This window comes from Triplophysa rosa, linkage group LG8 (assembly GCF_024868665.1).
Source record: "Triplophysa rosa linkage group LG8, Trosa_1v2, whole genome shotgun sequence".
In the NCBI taxonomy this organism is placed as follows: Eukaryota; Metazoa; Chordata; class Actinopteri; order Cypriniformes; family Nemacheilidae; genus Triplophysa; species Triplophysa rosa.
Window position 1 is genome coordinate 16,743,563 of NC_079897.1, and position 14,498 is coordinate 16,758,060.

At 38.7% G+C, this 14,498-nt stretch overlaps 2 protein-coding genes across 6 annotated transcripts in view; one reads left to right on the top strand and one right to left on the bottom strand.

Moving 5' to 3' along the window:
• Positions 1-14,492, top strand: part of fhod3b (formin homology 2 domain containing 3b) — a 160,620-nt gene extending 146,128 nt beyond the window's left edge. For all 5 annotated transcript variants that reach the window (XM_057339127.1, XM_057339128.1, XM_057339129.1 and 2 more), the window contains 9 exons: positions 2,147-2,305; positions 4,083-4,265; positions 5,339-5,458; positions 6,200-6,361; positions 6,882-7,072; positions 7,155-7,347; positions 11,150-11,330; positions 11,471-11,632; positions 12,287-14,492. In XM_057339127.1, the coding sequence (XP_057195110.1) occupies positions 2,147-2,305; positions 4,083-4,265; positions 5,339-5,458; positions 6,200-6,361; positions 6,882-7,072; positions 7,155-7,347; positions 11,150-11,330; positions 11,471-11,632; positions 12,287-12,369 (1,434 nt within the window). In that variant the 3' untranslated portion in view covers positions 12,370-14,492. The remainder of the gene's footprint in view (positions 1-2,146; positions 2,306-4,082; positions 4,266-5,338; positions 5,459-6,199; positions 6,362-6,881; positions 7,073-7,154; positions 7,348-11,149; positions 11,331-11,470; positions 11,633-12,286) is intronic.
• Positions 1-14,498, bottom strand: part of LOC130557423 (uncharacterized) — a 118,015-nt gene that overhangs the window by 80,238 nt on the left and 23,279 nt on the right. The window lies entirely within an intron of this gene.

Genomic DNA, 14,498 nt, shown 5'->3' on the forward strand with positions numbered 1-14,498 from the left:
CACATGGTATGAATTCTCACACCTTTTTTTCGGCCTTGTGTGTCCACCACAGCTTCGACACATGAACACGTGCAAACGTGTTGAACGAGTGCTGTAGGTCACAATGGCAAGAGCTTGGCTGACTGCCTATGATGGATTCCTAGTATTATCTAAAAGCTTCATCAAAGCTTCAGACTGGATTTCATGAAACCTCCTGTCACTCTGAACCGAGTCAAGACGCTGCACTGAGAGCTCTTTCTGACACTCAGATTTCAACCGCTTTAGTCAAAACATTCACAGGCTAATCAATACATCCTGTTACGTGAATCTCACGGCCCGCGTGTGTGTGTGTGTGTGTTTTACATTGAAACAAGAACCACGCCGGCATTTACATTAATGCATTTGTCAGAAGTGACTTACTGTACATTCAAGCCAGACACTTAATCAGTATATGTGTCTGGTGGGATTTGAACCCACAACCTTGATGTTGAAAGCTGACTGCTGTACCACTTGAACTAAAGGGGCCTTTATTCAGGGTTTTCAAGAGTTTATTTGATTTAAAACCTTAAAAACATACTTTATACATCCCTACCTGAATCAAGTGAATTCTTACTATAACAAACGTTATGATGTGTTGGAGATGAAGATCTGTCATTATTTGGTCTTTCATCTCTAGACATTGTTTTCTGTAGTGTCTCAGTGATGTGGTCTTCATGGGGGCTTCCTCTTCCTTCTGCTTTGAGCACTCTTTCCAGCTGTTTCTCATTTTTGGCCCATTTTCCCCTCCTCTGCGCCCCTCCTCTCCTCTTCCCCCATTTGGCAGCAGCCGGAGCACCATCATGGCTACACTCCCTCACAAATATTTCTCATCAAAAGTCTCAAAATAGCCCTCAGGTGCTTGCGTGCTTTTAGTGAGTAAACATACCAGGGCTTCGTGTTCATATCTCAGGAAGCCTTGTTTTTGGTAATTATGCACATTAAAGAAATGCCTTTCCTATTCAGTTCATTGGGAAGCGTGAGAGTATGAAAAGGCTAAAAGATCTTTATTTCATATTGGATGTGGGGAACAGATGAGTATCTTGATGATTAGTGGGTGATGCTGACTTGCCGTGGGAACGGGGAGATGTGTTCACTATAGGGATGATGTCTACGACTATTTCTAAAGATTTAAAATAGCTCTAAATTTAAGAGAATAGCAGAGTTCGCAAATGTAATGACAACAATACAGAGAAGCGATAAAGATGGTGTCACTTTCAGACAGGGCTCTGCAATTAATCGTAATCCAATTTCAATGTTGGCTTATAACAGTTATGAAAACAAAATCGAGGTAAAACAATTATTGTGTCGCATTCCGTTTTGGAAGAATTTCTTTTTATTATTTTCTTTTTTTAATTATTGTTATTTTATCTTTTTTACGTTTATTATTTTATTTGTTATTAAGTTAAATCCAGAGTTCAGTTGACAAATTAATTATTTATTTATTAATAATTTATGTACTTATTGACTTTGTTTCCAAAGCCAGTGAGTAATTGTGCTAAATTATCGTAAGATCAACATTGGGCAAAATAATCATGATTACAATTTTGTTATAATCGAGCAGCCCTACTTTTTTTTTACAGGTAATGACCAATTATAATGATAGCCAATCAAAATTAATTGGAATTTAAATGATTTGCGTATTTAATTGTGAAACTACATTACCAGCTCAGATTAAACATAATGAGGCGGTTTCCCAGACAGGACTTTATCTTAGTTAGAGATAAATGTAAAAATCTTGCACTGACACATATTGGTGCCATTGTTTTGTCTCAAGAGACACATCATTAATGCTTGCTTGTGAGGCATGTTTGTAAAAACTACTTAAATGAGTTAATTTAACTAAGGCCTAGTCCCATGCCATTGTTGTTGTCCATTTATGTGGAGGCTAATATAGTTATTGTTATGGGCATAGTTTTAATAAACCAACGTATAACTGGAAAGGTAAAATCTCACGAAATGTTGTTCGAAATATGTCTAAAACAAAAACAAATAATTTTAGTGGCATAATAATAAGCTTAAATCAAGGTAGTTTCTCTCAAAATTAGAGGTAAAAACGTGCTAAACTTTGGCCCCATATGACCAGAACCTTAAACTCTGTAGGTTGATTTGTTTATTTATCTGCTTTCAGAAAACAGCAGCAGATGGGAAGCGTCAGGAGATCATTGTTCTGGACTCCAAAAGAAGTAACGCCATCAACATCGGCCTGACGGTCCTGCCTCCACCACGCACAATAAAAACAGCCATCCTGAACTTTGATGAGTATGCCCTGAGCAAAGAGGGCATAGAGGTAATACTGAGCGGCTTTACAATCACATGCCCAAATTGTAAAATGAAAAGATGACCAAGGAATCATAAAATAATTAGTGATTGATTAATCATAACAAATATTTACATAAATATATATTTAAATATAATTGATATTATGTATAAATAATCACGATTAAAGGTGCAGTTTGTAACAATTTTGCAGTAAAATATCCATAAAACCACTAAGCTAGTGTTATATATTTTGTTCAGCTGAGTACTTACAATATCTCAAATGTTTCCAACTACTTGTAAATCGTGAGAAAATCGACATTCTAAACAGTGACACGGGGCTGCAGTCTCCTGTCAATGGCGTCATATCCGAGTTCCCCTCTGTTACCGCCTTTACTGACGTAGAAACCGCATGACAACAGTGTCGTGGACAAATATGGAAGTAGTGTCTAGCGTCTAGCAAGCCACTAGCTTGTTTCGAGCAGTCACTCATTTATGGACCACAATTATTCGCAACATTTATAAAACTTTACCTCATCCGCTAACATGATTTCTCGTTCCCGTCTGATTGATGGCCATCAGTGGCGGAGTTGAAGACAACAGATCCCATCATTCCACGCTCCTTCACAGCGTCATCAAGCTACGGCATTGTTGTTGTTTTGATTGTGCGCCCTCTAGCGGCCCACAATCAAAACTAACGGCACCTTTTTTTTACTAACTGCACCTTTAAGCGATTTTACAGCACAACTATTTCTTTAAAGTACAATTAAATACAATATTTAACACATGATGCTCAGTGACAGTATATGCTACTATAATATGTGGTACTTACATTCTGAAAATGTCTGACAGTTTACTATGCTGAAAACACATCTGTCCTTAATACTGTCCTTAACACTAACCTTGTTTTGAATCAGTGTGAGTCACATTGTTTCCTGAACTATAGTTCTCTCTCTCTCTCTCTCTCTCTCTCTCTCTCTCTCTCTCTCTCTCTCTCTCTCTCTCTCTCTCTCTCTCTCTCTCTCTCTCTCTCTCTCTCTCTCTCTCTCTCTCTCTCTCTCTCTCTCTCTCTCTCTCTCTCGTTACATCAATCATTCGGGCATTCATGATCATCCCCAGACTGCTACATAAAAGCATATTTTCACCAGATTCTCGACTCACTACAACTGTGTTCAACAAGACAGAGACATACTGACTTCAGCTGAGTTGGCAAACAAAACGCACCGACACAAAACTTAATTCCAAAATAACAAGTTGGTTTGGCGGCCGAGTCGAAATATTATGAGGATTTCCGACAAAACCGAAGCATTTCTGGCACTAATCGTATAATTAATCTCACAGATTAAAGGTTAGAGAAATGTATCATTTACAGAGGTTCAGCCCATGATACTGATCCCAGATCAATGTCTCAATAGCAACATGTGAATAATGGAGCTCCTTTTCCCTCATAAAATCTGTCATTTTTTATCCTTCGTCATGGGAAAATGGATTGGAGTATTTCTCCCCACCCTTTATGTGTCTACAAAGAACATTACTATTCTCACCAACAACCTCGATTTATGATTATAAGAGTTATATCTTGAATTTTATCAGTGAAATATTGTTTTGGAGGAGAGGAATTTATAATCTTTTTTATTATTATTAACATTAAGTACTTTGTTATACAACAAAAGGAAGATTAAGCACGTGGATTGCTGCACAACGTCACATTCTTTCAAGTGTTGTTCATCGATCATGATTTAGCAAATACATTTCTTTATTGTGGTACTTGACGGTAATACTTCCGCTCCCCTCTGGTTCTCCTGCAGAAAATCCTGACGATGATTCCCTCAGAAGAGGAAACACAGAAGATTCAGGAGGCTCAGCTGGCAAACCCTGACACTCCACTGGGCAGCGCCGAGCAGTTCCTCCTCATTCTCTCCTCTATCAGTGAGCTGTCTGCACGCTTGCAGCTCTGGGCCTTTAAGATGGACTATGATGCTTTAGAAAAGGTCAGTTTGTCATGGCTTGTTTCCTTGAATCTAATGTTTTAGATTTGTGTTGCACCTCTTATACAAACGAAATGACATCATTCTGCTTTGGGACCAGTTGGTTTTGACCTAAACCAGTGTTTTAAATATTGTTGTGGATTATGTCAAAAAGGTTGAGATCTACTATTTAAATCATCTAGAACAGTGATTCTCAAACAGTGTCATGTGAAGCCCAAGATGTGCTTAAGCAGGTTCTTGCAAAGATCTTGGTTTTAAGGTGTTAAACATTTTCAAGATAAAGAATTAGGGTGTAACGATACTTTCAGGTCACGATTGGATACAATACCTGATACTGGTTTCACAATTACCATTGTATCACAATATTTGTAAACATTTTCAAAATATGAAACTGACACTCAAATGACAGATTTTTCCTAAAACATAACAGTTTTCAGTAACATTTGTTATTTTGTTAAAGAATTGACTACATTCAAGGTTTAATTGAACCATCTGTATGTAAACTAAAACAAATTGATTTGATCTGTCATTGAAAAATAAAACTGAATTTTAAGCGAAAAATATAAAAATATTAACCTTTAAAATATGAATTTATTTAAATTTATTCAAAAATATATTGCCATAGCTCTACGATACATATCTTAATAGCTACATGTCTCGCATTTTTTTGTATCGCGATATGCGATACTTCGATATATTGTTACACCCCTAAAATATCTATAATTATTTTAAAATGACATTTTTTATAAATACAATTTGTACATTTTTTATTTATTAAAGTTAAGCCAATATCAAGCAAATTGCATTTATTAATACCAGATTCTATATTTGCTTCAGTTTGGGAAGCAACTTTGTGAGTCTATTATATATCCAACCACAAAATGAATAGTTTTTTATCTAAATTCACTCATTCTTATAGACATTTTAATAATAGTAATTATAAATAATAATGCTACATCATCTCCAGTACAATGTGAAGTTCTTGAGCATTTCTGATGGGCCATGGGAGCACATAAACGCTGATCTACAAATTTCTCTCAAAGATTTTTTTGTCAACACATTTTTTTCTCTCTCAGGAAGTGGCGGAGCCGCTACAGGACCTAAAAGAGGGCATGGACCAATTAGAGAAGAATAAGACGCTGCGCTACATCCTCTCAACTCTTCTGGCTATCGGCAACTTTCTCAATGGGACCAATGTGAGTGCCAGCCAAGTCTACAGCTGTGATCTCTTTATCTCCATCTGTCTTTCTGTCTGTCTGCCATAGTGGCTTACATCCTAATAACGTTAAAAAGTCAACAGAGATAAACCCGATAAGCCGGTGAGTTTGGCATAAAATCCTCTTGTTACCGTAAACCATTGACTGCGGGCAGCAGAACAAAGCCAGAAACAGTCGTGTCACATCCGTTGGGATTTCTCCCTTCCCAGCTCTGTCGTACCTTGTAAACGTCACGGCGTGGCCGAGCACGGTCCAGCGCCTTACTGCATGTCAGGGTGCTGCATTCTGTTAATCGTATGTTAATGAAGCATTCGACAGAACTGCATGTACACACTCTCAAAGCTCTGCGTTTGATCTTAATGGAACTGATGCTAATCTATGAAAGTGCATCAGAGTCATGTCAGAAAATAGTACAAAATGGCCGGTGATTACTGCACACTGGTTTTTAGGGAATGATTTGATGATGGACAGGATCCAGAGTGACTAATGCTCTCAGGTGCACCTGAAGTTATTTTAGCTGCATGTATTTACACAGTGAAATTGATCTGATTTAAAGCTTCCCGCTTTTATAAAGTGTGTCTTCATATTTTTCTGACAAAAAAATGCAGACATAAAACAGTGTTCTGAGCAGTTATCTGAGCACAGTAAATACTGTAGTACCTAAATAAACTTTTTTTACTTCCAGTTATTTTTGGAACTTATTGTTGCCTCTGTTTCCAGGCTAAAGGCTTTGAGCTGAGTTACCTTGAGAAAGTTCCAGAGGTGAAGGACACAGTTCACAAACAGTCTCTGCTCCATCACGTCTGCTCCATCGTGGTGGAGAAGTTTCCAGACAGCTCAGATCTTTACTCTGAGATTGGAGCCATCACCCGCTCTGCTAAGGTTTGCACAACTAACCATACCAACTAGTTTTACCTTAAAGGGACAGTTCACCCAAAAATAAAAATTCTGTCATCATTTACTCACCCTTCTGTTTCAAATCTGTATAAATGTCTTTGTTCTGATGAACACGGAGAAAGATATTTGGAAGAATGCTTGTAACCAAACAGTTCTTGGCCACCATTGACTACCATAGTAGGAAAAAAACAATGGTAGTCAAAAGTGCCCAAGAACTGTTTGCGTTCCTACATTCTTCAAAGTATGTTTTTTTTCCGTTCAACAGAACAAAGAAATTAATAAAGCAACTTTTCCTAGATGGTAGTCAATGGGGGTCAAGAACTGTATGGTTAAAAGCATTTTTCAAAATATCTTTCTCTGTGTTCATCAGAACAAAGACATTTATACAGATTTGGAACAACTTGAGGATGAGTCAATAAATGAAGACTTTTCATTTTTGGGTGAACTGTTCCTTTAAACCCTGAATCACTCTTCGCTGATCGTCTGTTTATCTCGTCCTCCCCAGGTTGATTTTGACCAACTGCAGGAGAACCTGTGTCAGATGGAGCGTCGCTGCAAAGCATCCTGGGACCACCTGAAGGTGATATCCAAACATGAAATGAAAGCAGCCCTTAAGCAGCGCATGTCTGACTTCCTTAAGGACTGTGCGGAGAGGATCATCATTCTTAAAATCGTCCATCGGCGTATTATAAACAGGTACAGTAACACACCGTCTATGTTTGCCACATAACCCATTTAAGGCTGTTGCTTACTGCTGTTTTCATGTCCTGCTGTTCAGGTTTCATTCATTCCTGCTATTCCTGGGTCACCCGCCGTACGCTATCAGAGACGTTAGCGTCCACCGCTTCAGTAAGATTCTGAGCGAGTTTGCACTCGAGTACCGCACCACCAGAGAGCGCGTGCTGCAGCAGAAACAGAAAAGAGCAAGTCACCGCGAGAGGAACAAGACCCGCGGAAAAATGATCACAGATGTAAGTATTCCCAGAGTTTTATCCGTGTTCAAAATCCAGCTTGAGGGCAAAACCCAGTGCACCCGTGGGTTATCAGCATCCCGCCGTCACAACCTACTGTAGACTTTATTTTTCGAGGACTCAAGTGCCGCTTTTGTTTCTGCATGACACAAGAAATTAAATCACTCTCGCTTTAATGAGAAGCGCTGCCAAAGGCTTCACAATTTCTGTTTTTTTATTTCCTTTTACATTTATGCATTTGGCAGACACTTTTCTCCAACTTATACATTTAACAGTATGTACATTCGTTGGGATTTGAACCCATCACCTTCCTGATGCTATTCTAAGCTTTTTAGTAACACTGTACAGTATTGTCATAGTGCAAATGTCATTACGAATTACATCATTGGAGTATCCGCTGCTGTAGTTTCCCCTTCACTCATTTGAGATCAATGAGCTGTTTGCCACTATTTCATTGTACCACTAGAGGGAGTCATTTTACTAGCAGATCTTGTATGTCAGGGGTCTTCAACGTTTTTCGGGGCAAGGACCACTTAGATGAGAGATGCATGGAGCCCTTATACTAAATGTGTAAACGGAGCTGTTTAAATAGAAACAACCTTATTGTCACAGCAATATTATGTTAAGACATTACATTAGCACTATTATGGTATTGTTGCATATAGGCAAAATACTTTTCTGTGTATTATTTTTGTTTTTAATATAGATTGCTTGATTATTTTAAGGGATTTGCAGCATCAACCTTTTTCATTTTACTGTGAGATGGACAACTAAACATTTATTTGAACCTTCGTTTTTATTAAGGCTTCAATGAGATGACCCTGCGGTTAATGGCACAAAGACTATTCTAGTGGAGGTAGGGGTGGTCTCTGGATGTGAAAGAAATTAGTGAAGATTTAATGCATTCTGTTGTAAAATAAGACCGTTCTATTAAGTGTCATTCTTTTTTTTCCTTCCGCTTCTCTGTGTGTTGCAGAACACACCGCTATTTTATTATTCTGCCTGAATGGATGTTTTTGTCTGCACGCACGCAGGTTAAAATGGCAATGCGCGCAGCTTAAAGAGAACATTGGTTGTACTATTTCTGTACCCATGCTTTACATTTTTAACAAAAAGTCGCCTGTGAGTAAACTGTAATTAGCGGACCCCTTGCAGATCCACCGCGGACCCCCGGTTGAAGACCCCCGTTGTATGTCATCCATGCACAAACAATCTCTCTTTTCCATCTATCTTTACTTGCACATTCAAGCTTCTCTAAACCAGTTTTTGCAGTGCGTGTATTCTGTATCTCTGAATGTTCAGAATAACCCCAGAACCCTCTCACCCATTACAACAATACAGCAGTGTAAACCAAGTGCTTTAATGTCACAGGTTTTGTAGTTCTAGATTTGCCCTGGGTAGATATTACTCCACACAGTTATAGGAGGTCAAACGTACTCCTCTCTTGGGGTAAGTCATGGCCAGGACAGCCTCTCGTGGCATGTTATGCTTGGCGGGGGTCTTCACTAAGTGTAAGCGGGATGTCTAATTCAATCTCTGTGTGAAAATATAAACCTTTGGATGTCCCTGTAGGAGCCCTGAAAACAGTCTAGAGAGCGCTTGGCTCTTCAGCTGTGGTGGAGGAGGAGGAGCTTAGGGTCACATGATTTTTTGTTGTTGTTATAAAACAATAAGCCCAATTCACTGATGTCTAGACGACATGTGTTTTTTAATCTCAAAATCAAAATATGAAAATGACATAAATAAACATTTTCTCGGAAGCACATTTTCGACAATATTGTTTTGTTGCAGTACTGTAATGACAAAGAAATGCAAAGATATGTTTATAGTGAAATATGACCTGGACATTTCTTCTTGATAGGTCATGTATTTGAGAAAAGATGCAGTTTTTTAACATAATCTGTTTTCAAAGATTGAAGAATGTTTTGTTAGTAGTGCATACCAACCCAGCATTTTCTCATCATCTTCTCTGTTTTGTGACATGTTGGATTTGTTTCTCTGTAGAGTGAGGAGGAAGATGAGGATGAGGTATGAGAGTACAGTGTGTGTTTGGCACGGTCAGGTTTCACCTGTAATGTGTGGCATGTATCACCTGTCCTGAGTTCTGATGTGAGTTTGTGATGTGTTCTTTAACAGCTAGACAGAATGACAGGTGCTTGGAAATTACAGCTAGTTAATGTTCTCAAAAACATTCAGACGGAAATATTATTTTGTTGACCTCTCTTATCATCTTATCCAACAGTTTTGTCTTTCCATCTGGAATTGAAGTGAATATGAATGCGATGTTTAACAAAGCTGATGTGAAGCTGTTTTGTTGAGCATGATTTTTAGCTCAGCCTGGTGAATTAATGGTTTGTTGGAATTTGTGGTTTTTGAATATGTTGTTATTATGTTAATGCCTGACTTTTATTATGAAAGATGTTTGTCCTTGTGTGTTATGCTGCCTTCACGTGCTCTCTGAATGATCAGAAATATGAGTTTCCGAGGTACGCCCTCAGATGTCGCGTTTCCCACTGGGAAGTTGGGAAATAATTTTGATACCCAAGTTCCAGAGATGGGCGGGCCTTAAAGGGGTCATATGACACGGCTAAAACGAATATTATTGTTTGTTTTAGATGTAATGCAATGTGTATACAGGATTTAAGGTTCAAAAACGCTGTGTTTTCCACATACCGTATATGTTTGTATCTCCTCTTTGCCCCGCCTCTCTGAAACGCGCAGATTTTTTACAAAGCTCATCGCTCTGAAAAGCGAGGTGTGCTATGATTGGCCAGTTAACCAGTGTGTAGTGATTGGTCGAATACTGCAAGCGTGTGACGGAAATGTAACGCTTCTTACCATATTTGGAACATCAGGTTCCAAAGCAATTGTACTGACAGGTACGCCCACCTTACTTGCGCATACATTCGGGCGGTCTTAGTGAAATCATACCACGAACTGATGTAGATTTGTGGGGATGTGGTTACACGAGGCGTTTCAGGCAGGTCTGGGTGAGCATTCGCTTCTAGATAGAATGCATCTTTTGTTCCGACACTTAAATTTTTGCAATTTTACGTGTCTAATACATGCATGGGCAACTTATAACACACCAAAGACACAGAAAAACACGTATTTGCGCCATATGACCCCTTTAAATATTCAACATGGCAGATGGAAGAATGATTTCTGCTGTGACAGATATGCTTGTTTAGTTTTTTCGGCAACAGCTTCATTGCCTGGTCTTGTCGTTAAACTAGTACATATTTACACACAAGAATAATAATTTGAAGCATTTTGGATGTTTTTACACAGCGAAAATAGTATGCATTTCAAGTGCGGTAAACAGTATGGTTGAAAACTATTACCATATAACATTTTCCTAAGACACACGCTAGCATGAATCTGGCGTCCTCCATTCTTTCCGACAACAAAGCACCACAACTAACTCGGAATCATGACTTCAGAAGTGGGAATTATCACATTTCTGAGGGCACGTGAAGGCAGCATCAATCTACTAATGTGCTAAGAGTATGTGTGAATTATACACTAAACTGTAAATTGCTGACAGATTGCTTTATGGTGATTGTCCAATAGGTGACCAGAGTAATTAATTGCATATTTATGCAGTTTTCCTTTTTGTATTTATGCAGAAATGTATAAACTTTTATACAAAAATGTGTTCTTTTGTAAATGCCTCCTCCTAGTCATATTAGTTTGGCAAAACAATGCTGATGATACAAAAACTCTTCTCCCATATTTACATTTTTTGTTCATAATTTTTAAAGCTGAACAGCTTACTATTTGCTGTCTGTTGTGTTTTCAGAGTGGGAAGTTTGCAAGCACACCTTTAGATGGCCAGGAGTCTCAGCCACAGGGTTTGGGCTACACGGAGGATGTAGCTGAACATGAGCAGATGACTGCAGTACTTCGTACCAGCCTGCAAGGCGGCGACAGTGCCTCCTCTGTTCTCCCTGGTCTGCGCACACGAACCCGAGCCAGCCGAGGTACAGTATATTCAGACATATTCAAAGTATCTGCAGATGTTAATAAGTGTTTCATCCAGGCTATAATTTCTTTTTGTAAACCATTAATACAGTGAAAAGATCTATAATACAATGAAAACCATCTCTGCCGTCTCTTGTAGGCCATACAGCACTTTTGTCTGCTGCAAATGAAGACGCTTCTAATTGCGGAAATGACACAGCGGATGAGATCATGGAACGTATTGTGAAATCAGCCACTCAGGGCCCCAGTCAACGCTCGCAGCCCCGCGAGAGGAAACGCTCTCGAGCCAACCGTAAATCCTGTAAGTCGAACACATGTACCTCTGACGCTCCTCTCTAAAGTATTTCATACCATAGCAATGCCATTACATACTTTAAAATAATCATTTATAAACTTGAATTTCACTTTTAATATAAATTATTTTATTTTAATGCAGTTTATTGTGGGAGGAACAATGAAACATTCAGCTGAACTTTAGCTTCCCAACTTTTAGCTTTGGTTAGTTAAACTAATGCTGTATGCAGTATTTTGTAAACATATTGCATTAAAATATCCAAAAAACCACTAGCACAGTGTTATATATTTTTTGTTGCTTAGAGCTGATTTATTAGATTGAAATAAAATCATGCGATCAGACGTAAAAGTTATAAAACTTTATTTCATGACCTCATCCACAAACATGTTTTGGGAGTCCCTTCAGATTGATTTCCATGGCTAATGGAGGTGAAAACGACAATTCACATCATTCCACGCTCCTTCACAGCATCAAGCTATGCCTTTGTTATTGTTTTAAATATGCGACCTCTACTGGCGAAAATGACATACTGTGCCTTTAACAAATAAAATCGTTTTAATGGACCCCCTCAGAAAAACGCTGTATTGATCTTTCTATGAATGTTTACCACACTATTGTCTTTTTCTGAAGTAACGAGCCCTGTCTTTCCCCCTGGTACAGTGAGAAGAACACTGAAGAACGGGCTCACGGCAGAAGAAGCACAGGCGCTGGGATTGGCCAGCGGCTCTGAGATGCATGTGTGAGACAGACGGCAGCCGCTCAGGGTCTCAGCAAACACTCTCTCTTTCCACATCACCTGGATAAGGACACTTCAGATTGTGTTTGCTTTGATCTGGATCTTGCAGCAGATGCATGTTTCTGGGTGTTTCATGATGGTTATCGCTGTGGGCGATTTATTCTTACAAATGAAAGGGATTATAATCACTAGCCCATCATACTATATTTAACATGGGACCTGTAGTCAACCCTTACCGCATTACCTGGCTTCATCTTCATTTGCATAATGTCCCAAATCTAAAGCCAGATGCACACTGTGTGATTTTGGCCATGATTGATAAAGCAAAATGATCATCTTGATGATGAATCTAAGCCTCTGAGGACAATCTGACAGTGTCTGAAATCACACAGTGTACCCGGCTGAATAGAATCCTTAATATCACTCAGGTGCAACGTCCGCTGTTCCTACTTTTGAGTGTCGTGTACCTGTGGACTCTAAACGTGACATCCCAAACAATCCTTTTAATGCATTTCCGAATGAGAACAAGCACAGTTGCTGCGCAACTTCCTGATGCACAACGTTTGTAGATGCTCAGACAAACACAGCCTGCAGAACACTGATGTGTTGTCATCCAGTACAGAGACAAACGGCTCTTAGGTCTCTAACCGCTGTGGCCTTCAGAATGAACCCAAAGAACTGTTTTTGAAGACGACGGGATCCTCACCTTCAATTTTACTGGATGTTTGCTCGGATACAGATGGCATTGATCAGTAGCACCTTCAAAATTGATATCTAATGTAAATCATGAGCAACTGTCCTCGGGTTTACTGCTGTGGTAAAACCGCATTTTGTTTGTTTGAAAAGCAGGGCTTCTTGTATTTTTCATGTTCAGTTAGTTTCAAATGTAGCCTGAGTTTGAGTTCAAATCGTCACAGACCACATACAGTTGTCGCAAAATACGCAGAATTTTTCTTGTTTCAACAAAACTCATTTAACGTAGCTGTAGATTCATTGCACACAAATGAGAGGGAAGTAGAAAGTCTAGTCTTTTTCCATTTCTTACAACGTAGTCGTTTTCATGTACGTTTTGTCTTAACATTGGTGTCTCCTTGACTTTTAAGATGCAAAAGTAGACAATCGTCTAGCTATGTTTGTTCAACGAAAGACAATATTTTTAACATACGCGTGCCTTGAAGAAATGTGTTTCTTTGAGAATGTTCTTCAGGATTTTCAACACGTCTGATTTCTGATATTTCTGGAACAGGAGAGAGACACTCAGGTTGGTGTTTTAAAGGGATAATTCACCCCAAAATAAAAATTCTGTGATCATTGATTCACCCATGTTCAAAACTCTCTTCTGTGAAACACAAAAGAAGATATTTTGAGAAATGGCTGTGTGGTTTTGTGTCCATATAATGAAAGTCAATGGGGGTCAGTGTTGTTTGGTTACCAACATTCTTCAAAATATCTCCTTTTGTGTTCTGCAGAAGAAAGTCAAACAGGTTTGGAATGACAAGACCCCAGAGATCCGATGTTTGTGATAGTGGTACCTATCTACCATTCAGCACTTTATCATGTGTAGCATGCAATTTCGAAAGGAATTGGAATATTGAGTATTGTTAAGACTGTTGTTTTTTTTCCTGAGTATTCTGTGGATAAGAGATTAGATACGTGTAAAGTAGAGGCTAAACATGACAGATGCTGTAAAATTGTGTAAATGTCACTTAAACGTTTTTAATTTTTGTGTTCGTGTTCATGTTTTGTATAGAATAGTGTATTATAGGTCAAAAGCAGTGTTATTCTGTGAAAAGTCTAATTTAAGAGAAAGTAAGCCATGCATGGTTCGAAACTATAACTAAAATATCAGCAGGCACCTCTTGTCTTTACGGGGATACGCAAGTACCCTGTGAATTTAGCTTTTGTTTGGTCATGTTTCACGTGTTTACGCAGCACAGACTTGAAACATTGTCATGCACCCATCCGCCCTTCGCAAATGGCCTTTGATGATAATATTGCACTTGCGTTCAGAGTTTCACCCAACGTGTGCCATAAATGTTGGTATTGAATAGAAGATCATCTAGAATGTGAACATTTGTGTTTCAAATTCCAAAAGGCATTTACTGTACTTTGCAATAAAAGCTTTTAAAGCCGCAC